The sequence below is a fragment of the Mastigoproctus giganteus genome, chromosome 3 (assembly GCF_048544385.1).
Source record: "Mastigoproctus giganteus isolate SK-2022 chromosome 3, ASM4854438v1, whole genome shotgun sequence".
Lineage (NCBI taxonomy): Eukaryota > Metazoa > Arthropoda > Arachnida > Uropygi > Thelyphonidae > Mastigoproctus > Mastigoproctus giganteus.
This window is the reverse complement of record NC_143577.1, coordinates 52525247-52548753: the sequence shown is the minus strand read 5'-3', so window position 1 is coordinate 52548753 and position 23507 is coordinate 52525247. Positions and strand designations below refer to the sequence as shown.

The 23507-nt window shown below is 35.8% G+C and overlaps 1 protein-coding gene across 1 annotated transcript in view; it reads left to right on the top strand.

Annotated features, from left to right (window-relative positions):
- Nucleotides 1-23507, top strand: part of LOC150087964 (sodium- and chloride-dependent glycine transporter 1-like) — a 285384-nt gene that overhangs the window by 59457 nt on the left and 202420 nt on the right. The window contains exons 2-3 of the mRNA XM_090369981.1: nucleotides 5409-5664; nucleotides 16730-16864. Coding sequence (XP_090226107.1) covers nucleotides 5409-5664; nucleotides 16730-16864 — 391 coding nt within the window. The remainder of the gene's footprint in view (nucleotides 1-5408; nucleotides 5665-16729; nucleotides 16865-23507) is intronic.

The following is a 23507-nucleotide window of genomic DNA, read 5'->3' as shown; positions in this document are numbered from 1 at the left end:
ATTAACTATTGTTTCATTTTTATCGGGCAGGATAATACGCGAATTCTATTATGGACTTCAGTAAATTTTCTGAAAGAAGCGAAGAGTCAATGGAGTTAGATAAGATTTTTACATCATAGGCATAGGAGATTATGCTATGGTGGTTTTGCAAAAATGGCTGAAGCGTGGAGGAGAACAGAACTGTAGAGAGAATGTACCACCCTGTAGAATTTCGGTTGCTACAGAGAACTTCCTCTTAACGTCATCTATCAACATTCGAGGGTTGAATAGATTAGCAAGGAAATTTCGGATATAATCAGAAATTTAGAAATTATTCAGAAGAGTGAATGTGGGGAGAGGGGGTATAAACTGCAGCAAAAGCAGAGCTATTGTAATATCAGTGTAAATAATGTCTATATGACATTTGTTATTAATATGGGGTTTTTACATTGACTAATCAAATGGAGAGAAATTGGCTACCAAAGAGTAATAATAATAAAGAAATAATAATAACAACAACATAATTGTTATTATTATAAATAAAGCTGAAAATAAATCATTAAAATAATCTTTGTTCGACAGTCAAATTTATTCAAATCGTTTGGGGCTATTTGAAATTTTATCTGCATTTTGGTATATTTTCCTATCATAATAACAGTGGCTGAAAGAACAAGATAATACTCTGTGGCTGAAAGAATCATTAAGTTTTATTATAAATTGCTCTGCTTGGTTTTATTATGCTTAATTCCAAAGTATACGTGTTCAAAGTATTGCGCCAATTTCAAAGGAACGGAATTTCAGCACGTGGTTTAACTGACTGTGAGTTATTAGCGAAAGTTGCAGACAGAATTAGGGTTCGCTGTGTTTTTGAATACATATATATTGCAAATCTAAGAAGGGCTGATATTTTATTAATGTCGAAAAAGAAAGATTAAAGTTATTTCCAGTACAGTATATAAGAATTAACAGAATAGCATTGGTATGCATCTCTAGTGTGTTTTATTATTATTATTTTATTCGGTATAATGATCCAAGTGTGTTGTAGGTAGTTGCTAAAAGAACAGTGTTTGCAATCAAAAGGTTCTTTCGCGTAAATAAATATACAAGGCTGGCTTAGGTATAGAAAATGAAGCGTACTTTATATCCCTCCTTATTATTATTAGCAACCAATGTCACAATAGCCTATAATCAAGATCGTATCGAGCCATTTCAGTACTTGAGGGAAGAATGAAAAATTGCGCCCTCCCCTAAAATATATATTAAAAAAATGACTTATTTAAAACATTTCTGGTACACGTTTCAATAAAAATAAAAGGATGACAATAATGAAATAAAAACTTTTATTTATTTTTTTTAAAATCGAAAACTTTATCAATTATTTAATATTTCTTTTGTCGCCCCTTTTTAGCTTTTAACCTAAGCCAAAAACTTCGTTTGCCTCATTCTCGGCCTATGATACCTAGTGGCAGGCACAGGATTTTCTGAAGGAGGGGAGCATGGGAGTTGCTTAATTAGGGTTGATTTATGATTTTTTTTTAAACATTTTTCTGAAGTAAATTTTATTGCCCAGAAAAATCATTTCTTCAAATTTTGGGCAAAAAAAAAAGTGTAAAGGAGGGTGAGGGAGAGCTATTGCCCATTTAGCTCCTATTTGGGTTGTTGTATTAGGGTTTTAGGAGCATCAGCAACTAAGGGTATATTGCTTCATATATATTGTCTTTAAATTGCATGTGTTCTGTGATCGATTTTCTGTTTGTTAGATGAAAAACCCATTTCCCTGGACTAAAAAAAAAAAAAAAAAAACATGCTACCCTTGCCTGGGAACAACTAACTCAGCCACATTGTGAAAAAGCCCATAACAATTCCTCACATCATTGACAGGATTTGAACTCAGATCTGTTATGTTAGGATAGCAATTCTACCAACTGTGGTACCCACAAGGGCTCCTAATTGGGACAGTCATTGATCACACCCTTATGATTTAATGTGATGTGTAATCTACAAATATATTTACTATATCTGCTTAAATGCAGTAAGTGTAATATCAGTATATCATTTAAAGAAAACTGAAGTAAAAATATGAAAATTTATCAATTATCGTATTACTAAGTGGAAATTCTGTTGGATGGCCTTTACATATCATTGAATTATTTAAGATTTGTATTTTTATGGGGTTTTTTTATGTATGGTAAAAATAATGCATCCTATATTGTAAAAAATAAGGTATGGTATATTGTAAAAATATATATTTTTTTTCCCTTGTAGAAAATAAAAAAGCATAAGAGCAAATATTAGATATTTGTCCAGGATACCAAGACTTTATTTCATCACTGTACTGGTACATATAATATAAAGACTAATAAATTTATTTTATGGGACATCCAGTATAATACATCATGTAATAGTGAGCTCAGACCAAAAAAAAAAAAAAAAAAAAAAAAAAGCACAGCACCGAATCACACAAAATTAAATAAGAAATAATGATTTTAAAAAAGTAACCAATAGCAAAACCTTCATTAGTGATAAAAGGTCTCTTCACTTGGCATTGTAATGAGCTGATCTCAGGTGGAGCCCCCTAAGTCATAATTCTGAGTTTTCCAGCCCATGCAACATCCAAATTACCCATGACACACACTTGTCTATACAAGTGTGTGACATGGGCCAGTCCGACATGCAATATGGCATTATATAAATAGTAGGTATATTTATTACTATTCAATTACAGATTCTAGTAAAAGCAGCAATATGAAATAACCTTTGCTACATGGATTCCTATGCAAGCTAGAGAGGGATATTGTGTGAGGTCCCTATGGACCTTAGCTGATAGGTAATGGTCAGTTAGGATATTTGTTAACTGATAAACAAGTTGTGTTTGTGACACAACTTGTTTATCATATATAAATATGATATATAAACAATCATATATAAATAATTACAGCAAAATAATAATAGCAAAAATCCAGCTATGTGGTGGGAAGAAACAACCTACGACCTTTTAACTGTGGGTGGCTTGTTTTTTCCTCCTGCTGTTTCCTCCACCCTATTTGTCAGAACTTGTGTTGCAATAAAGAGCAAGTTCTAAAAGTTAAACTTACTTGCTCTTGTTATTGACTTAAACTAGCTAGTCTGATAAAAGCCCACATGACAAAAATGCTCATAGAAAAAGCTAGCTACACCTACATTGTAAAAAGGTGAGCTGCTTTCTTGATGACAACTAAATGTTCACAAACACAACTTGTTTATCAGTTAACAAATATCCTAACTGACCATTACCTATCAGCTGAGGTCCATAGGGACCTCACACAATATCCCTCTCTAGCTTGCATAGGAATCCATGTAGCAAAGGTTATTTCATATTGCTGCTTTTACTAGAATCTCAAAAGTATGAGAAATAAACTGCCAACCCTTATTGGTCTTATGTCAGAAAGTGACCTTCCAATAACAACACTACCAGAGACATGGTTAGAAAACTGTCAAGATGTAAATAATGTGACTTTAAACTTATTTTGGATATACATTCTGCACAGCTAATCTATAACAGAAAAAGGGTGGTGGTGGTGTTTGCTTTTGTTAATCTTTCCTTACTAGTGATATTTTTAAGCAATTCACTTCAAAAACAAGATTGCACAAAGCTTGGCAGTAAGATGCAAGCTTAAATCACTTTCAACCTTAATTGTGATTGTGTATTTTCTACCACAGTGGGTGCCGGTTTTTCTAATGAATTTATATGCTGGATTCTGTGTTAAATCGAGGGTTTAGTGTCAGACAACATTAACTACAAAATCATTTTGTAGTAAACGTTTTTGTAATTAACCAAGAAAAAGTCATTTGACATTTTCTTGGTTTACTGAAAATCTGCTTATAGCCCAAGCTAATTTGTAAACTACTATAGAAATACATTTCTATTACATGATATGCATTATTTTTGTGTAAAGTTAAACTAAAGTTGTCTCAAAAAAAAATGCAATTTTGTAGTTAACATTGTCTGACTCTAAGCTCTTGAAATGCTCAAGAACAAATTAACATTACAAGCAATTTTAATATCCATCTGTTTTGTAACATTAACCTGTCTGTACGAGCTAATCCAAGAACTTGATTTGCTGATGTTTCCAACCCAGGAGCTGCAGCCTCCATGTTCATTAAATTTGAACCTGATAACTCCTCTTGGATCTTTTGCTAACAGATGTTGTATCAGCTAGTCATAGGACCTCTACCAGAGTAAATATATCATTAAGAAGATGCATTTCCCCTAAATATCTTAATGCTTATCTTGTTACCCTCCTGTACAAACTCTTTCCTTGGAAACACCTGACAAGCCTGCCCATGTCTCACCTACTGGAAATTCTTGAGGTGCTTGAGATTTATTTCATACCAAATCATGTCCTTTGCTTGGGTGTTATCTGTAACTTATTTTTCATATACAAAAAATGTATACTGTTATTTAAGGGATAAGCAGCCACAAGATTTTTTCCCGAAATTTCTTTGAACTTCGGGACTGCTTCATAGGGAAAAAGAAGACTATTGCTGGATTTTCAAAATTAAAGGCAACTCAAGGAAAAAGAATCTTACATATTTTACACAATGTAAATTTTGAAGTCAAACTTAATATTGAAAATGACTGAAAGTGACTCTTCAGTTTGCCCATTTAAATCTAACGAGTTGTGTATAAGTTTATAAAATATGCTTGTATTCGGTAAAATGAGAACTATCTTATCCTTCAGCATATCTGGTGGCCAGCAACTTTTCAACTGCTGTAAATAAACACACATGGTCTTTAGTTTTTATGATAGAATAAATTTCATGCATCCACAAATCATCTTGAAATGCGCTACATCAGTGAAAGGCACTTCTGCTAATTGCCTAAAATGCCTAATTGCCTAATCTGCTAATTGCCTAATTGCCTAACTACTATTAGAGACTGTTTCATTGCTCACAGGTTTCTCTGCAAATAATGGATGGTCTTAGTTACAGAGTATTAGTATTTGAATGGTTAAAGGACGAATTGAAGCAGACCTCGAAATAGAAGATGAGATGGTCCTTATTTTACTGAATGATTTTCTAATACATTAAATATGTTTTGTTATAATGGTGATGTTGTATATTTGAAAATTTTATTTTATCTTGACTTAAATTTAAAATACAGATGATTTTAAAAATATATTTAAATAAACATAATGCTTTCTAATTGTTTCAGTGCTTGAAATAAATGTTAAATAAACTATTGAAGCATACAAATATCACTCGGTATGCTTAAATAATTTATTTAAAATTTGAAAGTATCATTCTTAAAATAAGTAAATGTTTTAGTGGGTATCATACAAATATTTTCATCCTAAGATTCTTTTCAGTATTAAAAAAAAAATACATCTTATAATTTTTCCAAATATTCTTATTTAAAATATTTGAAGTTTAAGTATTAAATTTTTTAGGAGTCAGCATCATCTGATTCGGAAAAGAATGGGGCAATTGTAGTGGACCAGAAGAATGGAGGGCCAGTTGCAGTGGACCATAAAAATGACCTTCTTGTTACCAGCACTGAAAAAATTGATAATACTGCTGCTGCTGCCCAGGATGCACGTGGTAATTGGTCAAATCCATTTGAATTTTTTCTTTCATGCCTTGGTTATGCAGTAGGACTTGGTAATGTGTGGAGATTTCCATATCTGTGTTACAGGAATGGGGGAGGTATGTGTTCAGATTTTCTGCATTAACCTGATTAAGTATTAACTTCTGCATTAAAACAATAAAATAAATAAACAAAATAAATAAAAATGCATTGTATGGTGCATTTCAGTTTTTGTATTTGCAGCTTTCATTGATTGTGGTTTCCTGTATAATGCACTATAAAATATTTTGATATCATAATTATAAATGAATACCCAGCTTTTTACTCTCTCACATACAATTTGTTTTATAGATTTATTAATGTTGTATCTGTTATCAAAATTAAAAGAAGTTGTTTGTCTTAAATGTAGTACACCACTGAGGAATATATTATTTGGACACATTATTTGAAAAAATGTAAGTTTTAATGAACAAATTAATGAGGTTTAGTCCACCTATAGTTTAGTGATAGCATCAATCCATTGTGTACTATCCATTCTTTCAGGACAAGGCAAGTAAGGGTTCTTGCTTGGGCCCCATGCTCCAGCTGATAAAAAAAAAAATATATTAAAAATTAGACAACTTGTCAGACAGAACACAAAATGAAAGTTGAATTTAAATAGACTATATTTCATTGCTGGTATAGATTATAGCATGCTCGGTGATATGTGTTCCTTAAAGAAAAAGCATTGTTACCATTTTTACTAATACAATTACATGCATACATACATTTTTCTTGACACTGTTACAGCTGGAGAAAGAAGCTTTTCAAAACTAAATTTATAAAAATCATGCAGTCTAGTTGGACTTTTTGTCAATTGAAAATGACATTGTCAGCAAATTAGAATACAGTGAAATTGTAAATGATTTTGTAAAGCTTGCAAGGCTTGTTTATGAGTTTTAGATTTGAATATCAACTATGCAGATTTTATACTTACCAGTTTTAAGATAAAACTTAGCTTCTGTGAATGAACTTTTAGAATTGGTAATTCATTATTTTGCTGTGGCTCCTGTCTACTCCTAAAAATGTTATTACTCATATTAAACCAAATTTTTGGCATAAAAAATGCAGACAAAATAGTTCTCCATTGTGATAATTAATGGTGGGGAGAGGCACTACTAAACCGAATTTGACACAAACTGCAATATCTACTCTGCCTTCAGCATGCTGCCATAATTCTGATGTATAGCTTGCATTCCTTCTTTAGTTCAGTTGTAGCAGAGAGCCATATTGATTATGCTCTGGTGTAGTGTTCTGCTTTATCCCAAAATTGTTCAATTGGATTCAGGTCAGCTTGGTGAGTTTTACTTTTGTTTTCCTCAAATCAAGTTCTTACACTGTTTTGCTGTATGAAGGATGGATGGAACATTTCATAGAACTGCCAGAGTGAGGTCACTACAAAACTGTCTATGGCATCAGTGTACAACTTGGCATCAGGCCATGCCGAGTCATTTTAGTTCCCGAGGCAAGAATGAAAAATTGCGCCTTCCCCTAAAATATTTTTTAAAAAAATGACTTATTTAAAATACATTTATGGTACATGTTTTAATAAGAATAAAACGATGACAAAAAATAAAATAAAAACTGTTTAAAGTGATTTTTATTCTCATAAGCAGTATTTATTATAAATATATAACAGATTTATTTATGCATCATTCATTTAAAAAATAATAACAATATTATTATAATACTTGAAACAAATATTTCTTCAAAAATATCACAAATTAGAATAATTTTAATTATAAATAAACAATATTTATTTAATAAATTAACAATAATATATTACAATTAAATTGCATATCTTCTGTAGAGGTAGAGCAGTTCTGCTCAACAGTGTCAATGATAACTCTGCCAGGACACAAAGTAATTGGGGTTATAAAAATGACAACCAGTGGGGCAACAACCATGGTAGAGCACTAGATAGTGCTGGTGTGCAGAGCTTGGTATCTGTACAGTGGTGCGACAAAGATTTTCGTCTTGCAAAAGCAAGCTGATAAACGGATTGGAATAATTAAAACATAAAATCAAAAACATTGCAATTATTTATTCTTTCTTTCTTTTGGCACCCTTTTTAGTTTTTAACCTGAGGCAAGAGCCTCATACGCTTCACCCTTGACATGGCTCTGCTTGGCATTGACTGTTTTTAGCACCATAACCAATGATTGGAGTCTAAACCACAAGAAGCAACCCCATGCTGTCACTCTGTCTCTTCCAGACTTCATTTGTGGACACAATACACTGCAGTAGATGATGTTTTCCAGGCATTCTCCACACTTGATCAGCTACACCAAAGACTGTGTAATATGACTTGTCATTCCATTGGACTTTTTTCCACAGTCCAAGAATGATGGACTGAGCACCACTGCAAAGATGAAACAATGGCATTATAGGCATGGACAAATGGTCAGATAGGCCTGGGAAAAACAGGAATGTCCTAAACAAAACAGGAAGCTGCTCTGCTGCTTCTTGTGAACCGTGGACACACTTATAGACACTCCTATGGAGATCTTGAGCTGTGATCCAACATAATATTTTCTATAGATATGACTTGGCTTTCTTTACCATTTTCTTTAGGGAACAGAAATTCATATTTATTTATTATTATTATTTTTTTTTTTTCAGGCCTTTCTGACCATTTGCCTTGTTTACCCTTTCATCTTTTAACCACATTGGTCTTGTGATTAACTTTGTGAGGTTCAGTTACATGGCTGTTGTATGCACTGACAAAATGTTGACATGGCATCGAACAATTTAGTCTCTTTGAAACTCAGTGATCACCATTCTTTAACTTTTTCTACTTGTTTGGGATATCTCTATTATTGCCCATTGGAAGGAGTGCCTAAATAATTTTGTAGGGTTGAGTATTAGTAATAATATTAACAGTGACAAATGATTCAAGAAGGCAAGCTTATATAGCATCTGGCTAGGAAAAAAAAAATCCCATTTCACATATCCATCCCCTCCAATAGTTTGTCTAGTTCTTCCTTGAATTTATTCAAACTATCCACTTCCACAACAAAAATGGAAGCTTGTTCCAGCAATCAAGCTTGTTCTAGCAGGGATAAGGAGGTGATTATTCCCTTGTATAAGGCAATGGTCAGGCCAAACCTTGAGTACTGTATACAGGTCTGGAGGCCTCATTTCAAGAAGGATGTAGAGCTGCTGGAACAAGTACAGAGAAGGGCAACAAGATTAGTGAATGGAACAAAGGGTTGCTCTTACGAAGAAAGGCTTAAGTTTTGCAAATTACAGTGTCTGGAGACTAGGCACCGGTGAGGTTTTTTTTTTTTTTTTTTTTGGTAGTTGGCGCATCGGCATCTGTGGCCATAATGCACCTCCCAAGGTTTTTGCAGTACTTTGATCCAAGCCCGAGGCGGGATTCGAACCCGCGACCTTTGGGTTGTCAGGCAGGTACTTTACCCACCCGGCTAGCCCGGTCGGCCCGGTGAGGTGATCTGATAGAGATGTATAAAGCCTTGAATGGTTTGAGCATGCTCAGTGCTGATTGGATTCTTCCTCTTGCTCAGAATAATCACCTGAGAGGGCATAAATTCAAATTGAGGAAAGACAGATGTAGGATAGATGTGTGGAAATTTGCCTTTAGCCAGCAGGTAGTTGGTTGGTGGAACAGACTTCCATCCCTTGTTGTGGAAGTTGATAGTCTAAATAAATGTAAGGCTCAGCTGGACACATATTTCGAATGAACGGAGGGTGAAGTGGAAGTTTTTTTTTTTTTTTTTTCCTCGCTGATGCTGCATAAGCTTGCTTTCTTGCATCATATGCTAATGCTAATCAACCACCTGTTGGCTGAAGGCAAACTTCCGCATATCTATTCTGCAATCATCCTTCCGCAGTTTGAATTTATGTCCCCTCATGTGCATAGTCTGAGCAAGAGGAAGAATCCCGTCATCATTGCATTTGCTTAAGCTATTCAAAGCCTTAAATACCTCAATCAGATCACCTTGCAGGTGCCTAGTCTTCAGACACTGCCATTTGCAGAACTGAAGCCTTTCTTGGTAATAACATTCCTTTGTTCCCTTACCAATCTTGTTGCCCTTCTCTGTATCTGTTCCGACAGCTCTACATCCTTCCTAAAGTGAGGCTTCCCAGTATTCTGCATATGGAGATTCAGATAATATATATAATATCAAAATATATTATACTTCTTTTCCTTTTATCACAGTATAAGCAAAAGAATAATGTATTTTTTTTTATTAATTTGTGTTATCAGTTTTGTCAAAGGGAGAAATTTAGCTAAATGCCATACACAGCATTCCTTTTAGTAGTTGCCAGTGTTTGCTTAATCATCTGGCTGTGTGCCAAATTTACAAAATCAGCTGGCACCATACCTTTTGCACACAACTCATTTTATATTTTTTTTATAACGGAAACACATTTTTTTTATTAATTTTTTTAATAAAACCCTCTCTGACATGTGTAGTGTGTGCTTTTTGTTGCATTTCCCCCCCCCCCCCACACACAATTAGGCATCATCTTCACTGTTGGCAAGTGAAACTTGAAGAAACAAAATTTGAAACAACCACATGCCTCAAGGACTGGATTTCACAATGTTTACTGCAGATGTAAAACATCTGATTCTAGCAAGTGTTTCCATTCCCTTGCTTCAGATCAAAGACATGTCCTGGCACATGTTTGGGAGGCAACTAGAGGGAGTAATACTCTTGATTTGATTATCAGTAGTGATTCTTCATGCATTAAGAATCTGCAGATAAAGGAACCATGAGGTGGCAGTGATCACAGTGTGCTGAAGTGGGATTTACTCAAAGAGGTAGCTACCATCAGGGGTAAAGGGATGGGTTATTGCTTTCGTAAAGGCGACTATGATGGTCTGAGACAGTATTTAAATTCTATATAGTGGGATCAACTGATGATGTTACCAACAGAAAATTCAAAATGGGAAGCATTCAAAGAACTTATCTTGGAAGCTACTAGGCTTTACATACCAACTAAGAAGTATTGTTCAAAGTTTAGGCCTAAATGGATGTGAAATGAACTAATGAGACATATGGCAGAGAAGAAAAATGCATGGGATACATATAAATTAACTCGTGACACAGAAGCCTATGATAGATAAAAGTTGATCTCTAACCAAGATACAAAGGAGGTTAGGCAGGAGAAGGCAGATTACGAGAAATCTTTGGAAAAGGATGCAAAGAAAAACAGCAAAGAGTTCTTTACTTATGTAAACTCTAGAAGGAAGGGAATGAATCAGATTGGTCCACTTGATATCGATCGTTCAAATGTTGATGATCCTGCTCAGGTAGCTAACAAACTAAATGAATATTTTGCATCGACATGAGGAGTTATTCAGTGAGAGGAATGCCAGAGGTGTATTCAACTCTGGCAGTAAGCTAGATAATCTTGTAATAACTGAGAGTAAAGTGGAGGAGAAATTATTGAAGATAAACACAAGAAAGGCACCTGGGGTGGATGGGATCTATCCAGTTATATTAAAGGAGGCAGCAAAGGAAGTAAGCAAACCCTTAGCCATAATTATGAGAGCATCTTTGAACTCAGGGAAGGTACCCATGGACTGGAGATGGACATAAGCACATGGTACTTGTGCTTATGTCCATTCCGACATTCCCTGTCAGAGACTTGGTAATTGGAATCTCCTCTTTTCGATTTTCTCTGGCTTAAATTGTCTCTACCTCATTGTGTCAAATTCATCTGTTGTCACTACCGTTCTCCCAACTCCACTAACCACTTGGAGCTCTTTGACTTCCTCTCTTTGCAACTTGGCTTTCTCCAGTCCAACTTTCCTAACAGTGAGGTGATTTTAATGTTCACAACTCCAGCTGACTTCCGTTTTCTAGTCACACCAACCCAGCTGGTCGAGGTGCTGAGGCTTTTGTAATTACTAATGACCTTGCCCAGATTGTTCATTTACTTACAAGCATACTGGACAATCCTAATCATACAGCCAACACGCTTGATCTTTTTTTCACAAATAACCCTTCTAAGTACATGGTCGAAGTGAGTGGTCCATTAGCCACCTCAGGTCACAACTTGGTGATTGTCTCTTCTCCAATGGAGCCTTTATCTCATGGCTATTCCCAACCTTGAGGTGTTTGGCATTACAAGAATGCAAAATGGATAACCTGCAAGATTTCTTTTCCTTGGTTGAATTACTGTTTCAAGACTTCTGATGTCAACGTTTGCTCAGATCGTGTCAGTGAAATTATTCTTGTAGGAATGGAATCCTTTATTCAACACTCCACTTTAAAATCTCGTCCTTTATCTAAACCTTGGTTTTCCAATAAATATACTAAGGCTGTTCAAAGTGAATGTTGCATATCGTAATTGGCTTGTTTCCAATTCTTTAGTTTCATTTTTCTGCCTACACCAAAGCTCGCAACAATTGTAAAGCAGTTATGAATCAGTCCAAACTAGATTTTGAACAGGCTAAGAGTAGAAAACTTGCTTCTTGCCGTAATGGTTGCCGAGAATTCTGGTCTCTTGCCAAAGCTATTGGCCACCACCTTTGCCCATCTCTGCTCCCACCTCTGTCAAAACCAGATGTTTTTGTTGTCACATCAGCCAAGGATAAAGCTGACCTGTTAGCATCCCATTTTTCTTCCAATTCATGTATTAATGATCTTGGCAAAACACGTCCCACCATTCCCAACATGTTCTATTCAATGCCTCCTGTTGTCTTCCATGAGAAGGATTTTGACGAATCTTGATGATAAGACACCTCCAGGTCCTTATGGTATTTCTCCACTTGTTCTCAAAACCTGTGCTCCTGAACCTACTCCTGTTCTTTGCCCCCTTTTTTCACTTTTTTATTGCAAAGGTTTTTTTTCCCTTCTGCTTGGAAATTTGCTCATATCCAGCCAGTTCCTAAAAAGGGTGACAAATCCCTCCCATCAAATTTTCGTCCTACTTCAATTACTTCTACTCTTTCTAAAGTAATGGAGAAATCAATTAACCGCCAACTCTTAAACTACCTAGAAACCTTCTGTCTGATCAATGATTGCCAGTATGGATTCCGTCAATGTTGATCCACTGGTGATATTTTGGCTTATGTTACCCATTTATGGACAAGTTCAATGGAAAAGTTGGGTGAAACACAAGCAGTTGCTCTTGACATCTCAAAGGTTTTCAATCATGTTTGGCATAAAGGTCTCCTAAACAAAGTTCCATCTTATGGTTTGCCAACTGTTTTTTGCAATTGGTTATCTAGTTTTCTCTCTGATTGCTCACTGAGGGGTGATGGTAGATGTCACTCTGTCTTCTAACTTCTCGACTAATGCTAGTGTTCCCCAATCTTTTTCTCTTGTATATTAATGACCTTCTTCCATTGGCTGGAAATCCTATCCATAGTTTTGCCGATGATAGCACATTGCATTCCACTTTCCATTTTGAGAAACCTTGCCCTGCTCAATCAGCTTGAACTTCTTGAATATTTGCTACCAATTCCTTAAATGCCGATCTCCAGGTAATTCTCCAGTGTTGCAAAGACAACTTAGTTGATTTCAATCCTTCTAAAACTCAGTCTTGTCTTATATCTCTCAAAAAGAATTCTTCTGCTGCTATGCTTATCTTTGGTGACACTTCGATTTCTAGTCAAAATGATATCTCTATTGGGGATTACCCTGACTTCTATACTTCTTGGCACAAGCACATTAGAAATATTGCTTCCTCTGCATCTAAAAAACTTGGTTTTTCTCTTTCGCTCTCGCCATTACATTTCTTCCAAACAGCTGTTCACTCTGTACAAATTACAAATCCGCCCTACCAATATTGTTCCCACATCTGGGGTGGTGCCCCCAAAACCTCTCTCAGGCTTCTAGATTCCATTCAGAAGAGGGGGGGTGCCTCCTTGGCCAGGTGGGAAGGAGCAGCAGTGCGTAGCACATACTTCTTGATTAGACCAGGGTTCGAGCCCGTCACCACCAAATACGGAGGATGCGGAAAGGTCAGGAAATGACCACCGCATATCCCGGAGCAATATGGCCTTAGTTGCTAATGCTCCTAAAAACCAAAATAACAAACAAACTAACATCAGAAGAGGGCAATTAGGTTAATTAATGACTCATCTCTAAGCATCTATCCACTCGCTGTCTCATACTTGTACCGTTTCTACTGCATGCCTTTTCTACAGATACTTCCATGGTTACTGGTCTTCTGAAATGTCTTCTATAATTCCCGCTTTTCTTTCAAAATAGTCTGAACACATGCTGTCACCAGCCAACATCTATTTACTGTCCAACTTCAAACTCACAGAACCAACTTTTCATCTTCCTCGTTTTTTCATTCAACTGCCATTTTCTGGAACAGCCTTCTTCATATGTATTTCCTGAAAATGTCAACAAATATCTTCTTTCGGCTTCTCAACCTCCAACCCAAGCATTTTCATAAGGGAAAAAAAAAAACCCTTACAGGTGAATAATCTCCAGACGCTGCAATTGCAGAACTTAAGCCTTTCTTGGTAAGAGCACCGCTTTGTTCCCTAACCAGTCTTGTTAACTTCTCTGTACTCATTCCAGCCACTCTATATCCTTCCTAAAATGAGGCTCCCAGAACTGTACACAATATTCAAGGTGTGGCCTGTCCATTGCCTTATACAAAGGGATAATCACCTCCTTATCTCTGCTAGCAAAATTCCTGTATATTTTGGAGGTTGAGAAGGAGGGTTGGAAGTTGAGAAGCCGAAAGAAGATATTTGTTGACATTTTCAGGAAATACATATGAAGAAGGCTGTTCCAGAAAATGGCAGTTGAATGAAAAAACGAGGAAGATGAAAAGTTGGTTCTGTGAGTTGGAAGTTGGACAGTAAATGGATGTTGGCTGGTGACAGCATGTGTTCAGACTATTTTGAAAGAAAAGCGGGAATTATAGAAGACATTTCAGAAGACCAGTAACCATGGATATTGACAAGACCCCTTGACCTGCTCTGGCAGCCTGCCTGCACTACTCAGAAAACTTGATATCTGACTGCATAATTAAATGGGAACGGTGTGTTTTTTTTTTTTTTTTGGCTGATGCTGTATAAGCTGGCTTTCTTACATCACATGCCTCTGCTAATGCTAATTAAAATTTTGAATTCCCTACCACTCACTCTAACTATAACAATGGTGGCAAGTTTTTAACGATACAGAGGTTCTACTTATATTAAGGAGTAAACTACAAAATCTCTACCTAAATAAAAAAATATTATGACAATCATGACTGGGTCTATAAAGCTACTTATAGAGTACAATTTAATATGAAAATTAAGTTGGTAAAATGGCAAAATTTGTCAAAAACTTATCTGCTTCTTGGAGCTGAAAATTCTTTGACCAGCACATAGATTGTAAATGAATTAGAACATTCTTGGAGCTCCAGAAGAACAAGGCAGTAAGCCGATTCATTTCATTTTCATTTATTTCAGCATGAGCCATCTTAGAACTCATATTTACTGTTATTTATGTCACTGGTTAACAGCTAGAATAACTTGTATCATAGCCTTACATCTCCAAAGTTTATTTCTAAAGTAGCTGTTACTCTTCAAATTTCTAAATTATATTTCTCATATTTTGTAATTGTAAGCTCTCCTAAGCAGATATATATACACAAGTGGTTATGAATATACCTTATACGAAAAACACAGTGCAGTATTTGTCCTCTTTTCTCTCAGCTTAGTTTACTTTCACAATATCAGAAAGGTCAACAAGCATAATGAATATGAGATTCAGAAACACATATTATCTATGAGCATATTGAGAGAAAGTGCTAAAGTGAATGTGTGATGTCAACTGATAGAAAAGTGTCTGATCACCACTGTGTGATTATTTTGAAATCTGGGGGAGGTCGCAGGATATACTCTTTCTTTTAGTTTACATAACTAAATAAGAATCTAGCTAGAACACTCCTTTTTTTGCAGAGAAAACTTCCAGAGGGTGCTTGCTTTAATATGTTACAACTTTTCCCTTCATCTACAAGATATTTCACTGTACATCATTTTTCCATTCCTTACAGGCATTGTAATTAACCTTCATATATGCAACTTTCTAGATGAGACTCTCATATGGAAGTAGATCACCCATAATCTGATACAGATGGACCAAGGCGCCTCCGTAGCCAGGTGGGAAGGAGCAGCAGCAGTGCGTAGCACACGCTTCTTGACTAGACCGGGGTTCGAGCCCATTACCACCAAATACAGAGGATGCGGAAAGGTCAGGGAATGACCACCGCATGTCCCGGAGCAATATGGCCTTAGTTGCTAATGCTCCTAAAAACCAAAAAATAACAATAACAGATGGACCAGCCACCTGTCACTCACATGGCCACTGCATTCATCTGACCTTATATCATTAGATTTCTTCTTGTAGAACTTTGTAATAGACATGGTCTGTCTCAGGAGTGGCCAACTTAATTTGTGATGCAATCTACTTTTTTCCTTCAAAATGTGCCGCGATCTACCATCTCAAAAATTTCATTGCACAAAGTGCACAAATCGAGGGATGACTGTATATTTAAAATTTGTTATGATCGACCGAAATTAAATCTGCGATCGACTCGTTGGCCACCCCTGGTCTATCTAATAGCAGTTCTGGATATAATGTCATCTGGGAATTATGGATAACAGCTGCTATGACACCAAATCTATACAGCAATTGAATATAATCTCAACATTGTGCATTAAACTTCGTATCCAGTTTGTTTAAAATGACAGTAGGTAGTTAGCCTATATAATATATATATATATATTTTTTTTTTTTTGGCTATGACTTTTCTTAAAATTAACTTAAAGATAAGGAAAATGTTTATTATGAAATAATTTTCCTTCTGTAATCAAAATTGCAGTGTCATATTCTAACAGTTTTATTAATTTTCTTCATATTGTATCGACAGATATTTTAGTCTCAGATGTTTCATTAAGTCTTGTAACTTAATGTAGTGAAATTCTAACAACCATAGTAAATTTCCAGTAGTTTTTACTTTTTAAGCTGATTGTGTTTTCTTTAAATGTAAAGTAGTTAAATGTTTTAAATATTTACTGCTTTTTTTGTATGTATGGTAGCATTCTACTATTATATAAGTCTGAAAACAAGAATATAGTACTGTGTTAATTTTAAGTGTTTTTGTACCAAATGAAGTGATTTGTTTTATTTATTTATTATTAATTTACTTTTATAGGAGCATTTCTCGTACCATATGTTATCATGTTAGCTGTATGTGGTCTGCCAATGTTTTTCTTAGAACTTTCTTTAGGTCAGTATCATGGAAAGGGTCCCAATATAGTTTTCCATCATTTATCACCAATTTTTCATGGTAAGATTTTTTTTTTTATATATGTATATATAGAAATCTATATTCCTGTATTAAAATCTGAGTCTGACTATTCAGGACTATAATATTGTTGTAGACAGCATCCTAAACTATGCCAATGAATGAACGATATTTCATGTAGTATAATAGATTGTTGTTTATAACAGTGCATCTTGTACCAGTTCATTAATAAATATAAGAGTACTTGACATAAGAATATTTATAGTTAGCTAACAAATGAAGCTAGCTGCAGACCTTATATATTATGCCAGATCTGTAGTTTATCATTAAAAGCATTTGTGGATGAAAAATTATTATTCACTAGTTGATTAGTCAAAAGTATTTAATTGCATTTTCTTCTTTTTATATATAAAAAAAAAAAAAAGTAAAGTGCAGCCATTATCAACCCACTGCAGGATGGAAGCCTCCTCAACAATTCATGCTGAGGGAAATGGATATACTTGAAAAATAAAGTATATATGCATGTACTTTATTTTTCAAATTTGGTTCAGTTTTGAAATAGCATGTCTTATTATGCTGCCATTTATGATATACTGCTGCCCATAAAAATTGAGTTATCATTGAACTCAAACAAGATTTAGTCCCAACATCTCACATAAAAATATATTATTTTGCCTCCTTTACAATGTCATATGCTAAAATGTTAAATAGTAGGTTGGTATAGGTTATTTTACAATCCAACTTTAAAAGTTATGTAACAATGTTACGAATAAACAGCCTTAGAATTATTTTTATTATTATTTTTTTTTATCTCTGGCCAACTCAGATGGATAATAGTTTCTGTAACAAACGTGTCAAAAATGGCAGTGCAAAGAGTAATTATTTTTGGCATTTGCTTAGATTATTCGTTAATTACATATATCAGCCTGATGTTTTATGTAAGAACTACAGGACTGAGAAATTTTAGCCAACTCAATTGCTAATTATAATAGGTAGTGGAGATCTTCAGAGCATCAACTGACTAATATTTATCAATGATTGTAATCTCACTTGCAAACTTTCTCTTCTTTTCTTTGTTATCATAATACAATGAATTGAAAAGCAAAGTTGTAAGCATAGAGAATAAAGTAAGTGAAATTATGAATGGAGAGGGAAAAAAAAGAAGCAGATTGCTATTTATTGTGAATGACCAGGACATTGGAGTGACCAAGTGAGTTTCACCTCATTGGCTTACACAATTTTAAAAAGCAGAGATGCAAGTTGTACACATGGACGATTAGATACAAAATGTTAGAAGATCACAATGTCTTTTTCCAGTGTAGATTTTGACTCTGACAGTTTAATTCTAAAGTAAACTAAAATAAAAACAACATTCTTAAAGATAATGTGAGTGTTCACATGTAACATGTAACTATGGCACTTATGTGGTGTAAATTCCATTGGAATGTAGGTTGTTTTATTCTCAACTCCTAACACCTGTGTTTTTTTGAGGTTGCCTGTACAGTCAGTTCTGCTATAATGTGCATTTCAGTAACGCGAACTGGTACCTCCATAGCCAGGTGGGCAGGAGCAGCAGTGCGTAGCACACGCTTCTTGATTAGACCAGGGTTCGAGCCCGTGACCACCAAATACAGAGGATGCAGAAAGGTCAGGGAATGACCACCGCATATCCCCGGAGCAATATGGCCATAATTGCTAATGCTCCTAAAAACCAAATAGCAACAACAGTAACGCAAATTTGCTCCAACATGACTGATGTATTAGGGAACAATGCGAGTATAATGCGATTTTTGCATTGGCTCGTGCACAATTTAACACCAGGTGAATGCAATGGAAAATGTCAAACATCAAATGTGTGAGAGCTATATTTCATGTTTACTGTAGTTGTAGTGGTCGGAGCACACTGTTGTCATTCGCTGTAGTCACAAGATAACAGGTGATATTGTAGGCTGACTCATGTTTTCAGGAGCTCACATTTTTCTATTCAAACATAAATTCCGTGAGGTGTGATATCATGAGCAGACAAGCACATTTCTGGAGGTCACTACCATAAAACAGTAAAAATAATTTGCAGTTCCAGGTTTATTGGGCTTTTCTGTTAGTTTAATCTAATTATAAACAGGTAGTAAACTTGATCTTATTACATTTGCGATAATACCGATAGCTGGAATTGCATACGTTTTTACGTTATTATGGTGAAACGTGTTTCCCCTTCCTTGAAATTTTCAATCGTATAAAAAGCATAAATAAATTTCAGAATCTTCTCTTCATTCCAATTTTTTAAGCTTCATAAGCTCGTTACTCCTTATCTCACTTTTCAATTTGTGCATGTTGTATTCATTGTTATTGATTGCTTATCTTTTTTACTGTTCTAAATTTTACAATCCAAAAAAAAAAAAAGTCAGTGAACAGAAATATCAATTAGTATGCATATATTACAGTATTAATTAAGCTATGTACGTAAGCGTGCATAGTCTCCAACCAATACAAGGTATCTTGTCAAAATAAAGCCAATATTTGCTGTAATATTTATTTATTAGAAATTTATGATGTTTAAACCTGTGTTAGCAATTTTATTGGGTTTCTAACATTTCTTACTTTTTTTTTAGTGTTTTACTTTTCAGACAACAGTTTTTTTTGAGTGCTCTGCCACTATCCCTATTTCCCCCATAAGCCCTGTTGTTTTCAATGCGTGAAATACCATAACCTGGAGAGTTATTTTTTTTTTATTGAATATAATATTCAGGGTATTTAATGGTAATATTTTAACTTGTTTTCCACTTTTTCAATTCACTCTACACTTCAATTCACTTTGACAAGTCACTACTACAATGCTAATAAAATAAAACATTTTTAAAAATGTTTTATTTTATTAGTTGATACCAGAACCTAGGAATAGTATTTAAGTAATGGCTCCCAAGCATAATTCATATCCGTTATTATGTGTGTAGAAGTGTGTGTGTTCATGAACTAATTTGCATGGCATTAGCATAAGTAGAGGCATCTGATATAAGAAAGCGAGTTATGCAGCATCAGCCAAAAAAAAAAAAAAAAAAAAAAAAACACTCCCATTTCACCACTTTTTTGTTCCAAATACATGTCCAGCTCAGCCTTAAATTTATTTAGGCTATCAACTTCCACAACAAAGGATGGAAGTCTGTCCACCAACCACACTACCTGCTGGCCAAAGGCAAACTTCTGCACATCTACCCTACATCTGTCTTTCCTCAATTTGAATTTGTGCACTCTCAGGTGATTATTCTGAGAAGAGGAAGCATTGAGCATGCTCAAACCATTCAAGGCTTTATACACCTCAATCAGATCACCTCGCAGGTGCCTAGTCTCCAGAAACTGTAATTTGCAAAATTTAAGCTTTTCTTCGTAAGAGCAACCCTTTGTTCCATTCACTAATCTTGTTGCCCTTCTCTGTGCAGGAGCAGCAGTGCGTAGCACATGCTTCTTGATTAGATCGGGGTTATAGCCCATGACCACCAAATACAGAAGATGCAGAAAGGTCAGGGAATGACCACTGCATAACCACGGAGCAATATGGCCTTAGCTAATGCTCCTAAAAACCAAATAACAAACAAACAACAAACAGTCCTTCTCTGTACTCATTCAAACAGCTCTATATCCTTCCTAAAATGAGGCCTCCAGACCTGTATACAGTACTCAAGGTTGTGCCTGACCATTGCCTTATACAAGATGATAATCACCTCCTTATCCCTGCTTGAAAAATTCCTGTATATCATTGACAAGACACTATGAGCTACTCTTGCAGACCGTCTGCACTGCTCAGAAAACTTCACATCTGCCTGCACAATTACCCCCAGGTCCTTTGCATTCTCTACCACTGTCAGTGTAGTACCACAGAGTTGATACGTCACTCTGGGGTTACTGCTTCCCATATATAGTACTTTACATTTGTCAATGTTAAATTTCATTTGCCACCTCTCAGCCCATCTGCTCAACCTTTCCAGATCCTGTTGCAACAGCATAGCGTCAGTAGTGTCCTTAACAACCCTGCCAACCTTTGTATCGTCTGCAAACTTGGACATTAAGCTTGATATACCATCATCAATATCATTTATAAATACAGAAAACAACAATGGACCCAACACTGAACCCTGAGGGACTCCACTAATAACATTAGTCCACGATGAGCAGTGCCCATTGATTACCACTCTCTGTCTTCTCCCACTTAACCATCCCTTTATCCATAGCAACAATTTGCCTCCAATGCCAGTCTTCCATGTGCAACAGTATTAAAAGCCTTTCTAAGATCCAAATATATGATATCAAAGTTATTCCCTACATTCAGTTCCTGTGTAACCACATAATAGTATCCAATCAAATTTGTCAGGCAAGACTTCCCATTAACAAAACCATGCTGTGTCCGAGCTATAACTGAAGTCTTGTCTAGATGATCCTGCAGTGCTTCTTTAACCAGTGCCCCCCATTAATTTTCCTGGAACAGAAGTTAAACTAAGAGGTATATAATTACTTGTGTTGCCCTTTGATCCTCCTTTGTGAATTGGGGTCACATTTGCATATCTTCAATCCATGGGTACCTCCCCCGAGTTCAAAGATGCTCTCATAATTATGGCTAAGGGTTTGCTTACTTCCATTGCTGCCTCCTTTAATATAACTGGATAGATCCTGTCCACCCCGGGTGCCTTTTTTATGTTTATCTTCAACAATTTCTCCTCCACTTTCCTCTCAGTTATTAAAAAATCATATAGCTCACTGCCAGAGTTTAACTCACCTCTGGCATTCCCCTCCCTGAATAACTCCTCATGGGTGAATGTAGATGCAAAAATACTCATTTAGTTTGTTAGCCACCTGAGCAGGATCATCAACAGTTGAACCATCAATATCCAGTGGACCAATCTGATTCATCCATTTCCTTCTACAGTTTACATAGGTAAAGAACTCTTTGTTGCTTTTCTTTGCATCCTTTGCCAAGGATAATCTGCCTTTGCCTGCCTAATCTCCTTTGTGACTTGGTTTCAGACCGGCTTATATCTATCATAGGCTTCCATGTCACCCATTAATTTATATGTATTCTATGCATTTTCTTCTCTGCCATATGTCTCATTAGTTCATCTGACATCCATTTAGGCCTAAACCTTGAACAAAATGTCTTAGGTGGTATGTAAAGCCTAGTAGCTTCCAAGATAAATTCTTTGAATGCTTCCCATTTTGAATATTCTGTTGGTAACATCATCAGTTGGTCCCACCGTATAGAATTTAAATACTGTCTCAGACCGCCGTAGTCGCCTTTACGAAAGCAAAAACTCTTCCCTTTACCACTGATGGTAGTTACCTCTTTGAGTAAATCCCACTTCAGCACACTGTGATCACTGCCACCTAGTGGTTCCTTTATCTGCAGATTCTTAATGAATGAAGAATCACTACTGATAATCAGATCAAGAGTATTACCCCCTTCTAGTTGCCTCCTGAACATTCTGATGTAGGAAACAATCATCCAATAAATCCACAAAAGCCTTGCTTGCCACAAATACCAGTCAATATCTGGGAAATTAAAATCCCCCATTATAAGACTCTTTGATTTACTGGCCCACTCTATTTCCCTGTACAGTTTCTTATTATACTCATCAGAGTCATTAGGCCTATAGCACACTCCTACTCTCAATTTTGATCTCCCAATGTTTATGTCATACCAAACTGGCTCGACACTACACTGTCCAGCGACGTCGACTGGTTTTACTTCCTTTGATTTTATATGTTTCTTAACTAACAGCATAACTCCCCTCCTTTCCTATCCTGTCTATCCTTCCTGTACACATTGTACTCCCCAAATTCCAGTTCTGCATTCCTTTTATCTGTGTGACCCCATGTATCCCAACAATATCTGCCTTTAAGGTTCTGAGCAATACCTCAAATTTATCAAATTTATTTACCAAACTCCTTGCATTGGTGTACATGCTAGGAGTTTGCATGTACACCAATGCTAGGAGTTTACATGCACCTGTTCATATTCTTAGCTACCCCAACACAAGCCATGTGTTTACTTGTACAGCAATAACTCCCATCAGTCTGTGAAATATCATGCATCTTGTTTTCCAAGCTGCTCTCATTCCAATAGAAGCAGTGCAAGAACCACTTTCACCTCTGCCAGTGGCTACTGTTAATGTATTATTCCTTGTATCCCCCAAGCTAGCAGTTTTCCCACCCACCTAACACTGCCTCGATAGCATCAGCAAATATTCTTGCACTCTTTCTATTTAAGTGTATCCCATCCCTGTAGAAGTAGTCTCTCCTGTTAACAAGTACAGACTAGGCTGAAAAAAATTCTACCCCCTTGAGCCTTGAACGATCTTTCTAGGGCCGAATTAATCGACAAGGCTCTCATCATATACTCCCTCCTATCGTGTCTGGGCAGAATTGCAGACACTTTCAAATTCAACCCCTAATTCACGGTTTTTTTCAACAGTGACCCGTACTTGTTAAGTAATTCTGCCAGTCTCCTACTCTTATCATTAGTGTCAACGTGTACAACAATATCACCTTTTGTGCCCTTAAAAGTTGATATCCACTCTACGTCACCCTTTGCCCCTGGCAGACATACCTTGGTCCTGTTCCACCTATCCTTTTTACATAGCATGTTCCCCTTTTCCCTGATAATAGTGCTGATGCACCAACAAATTTAACAACAACAACA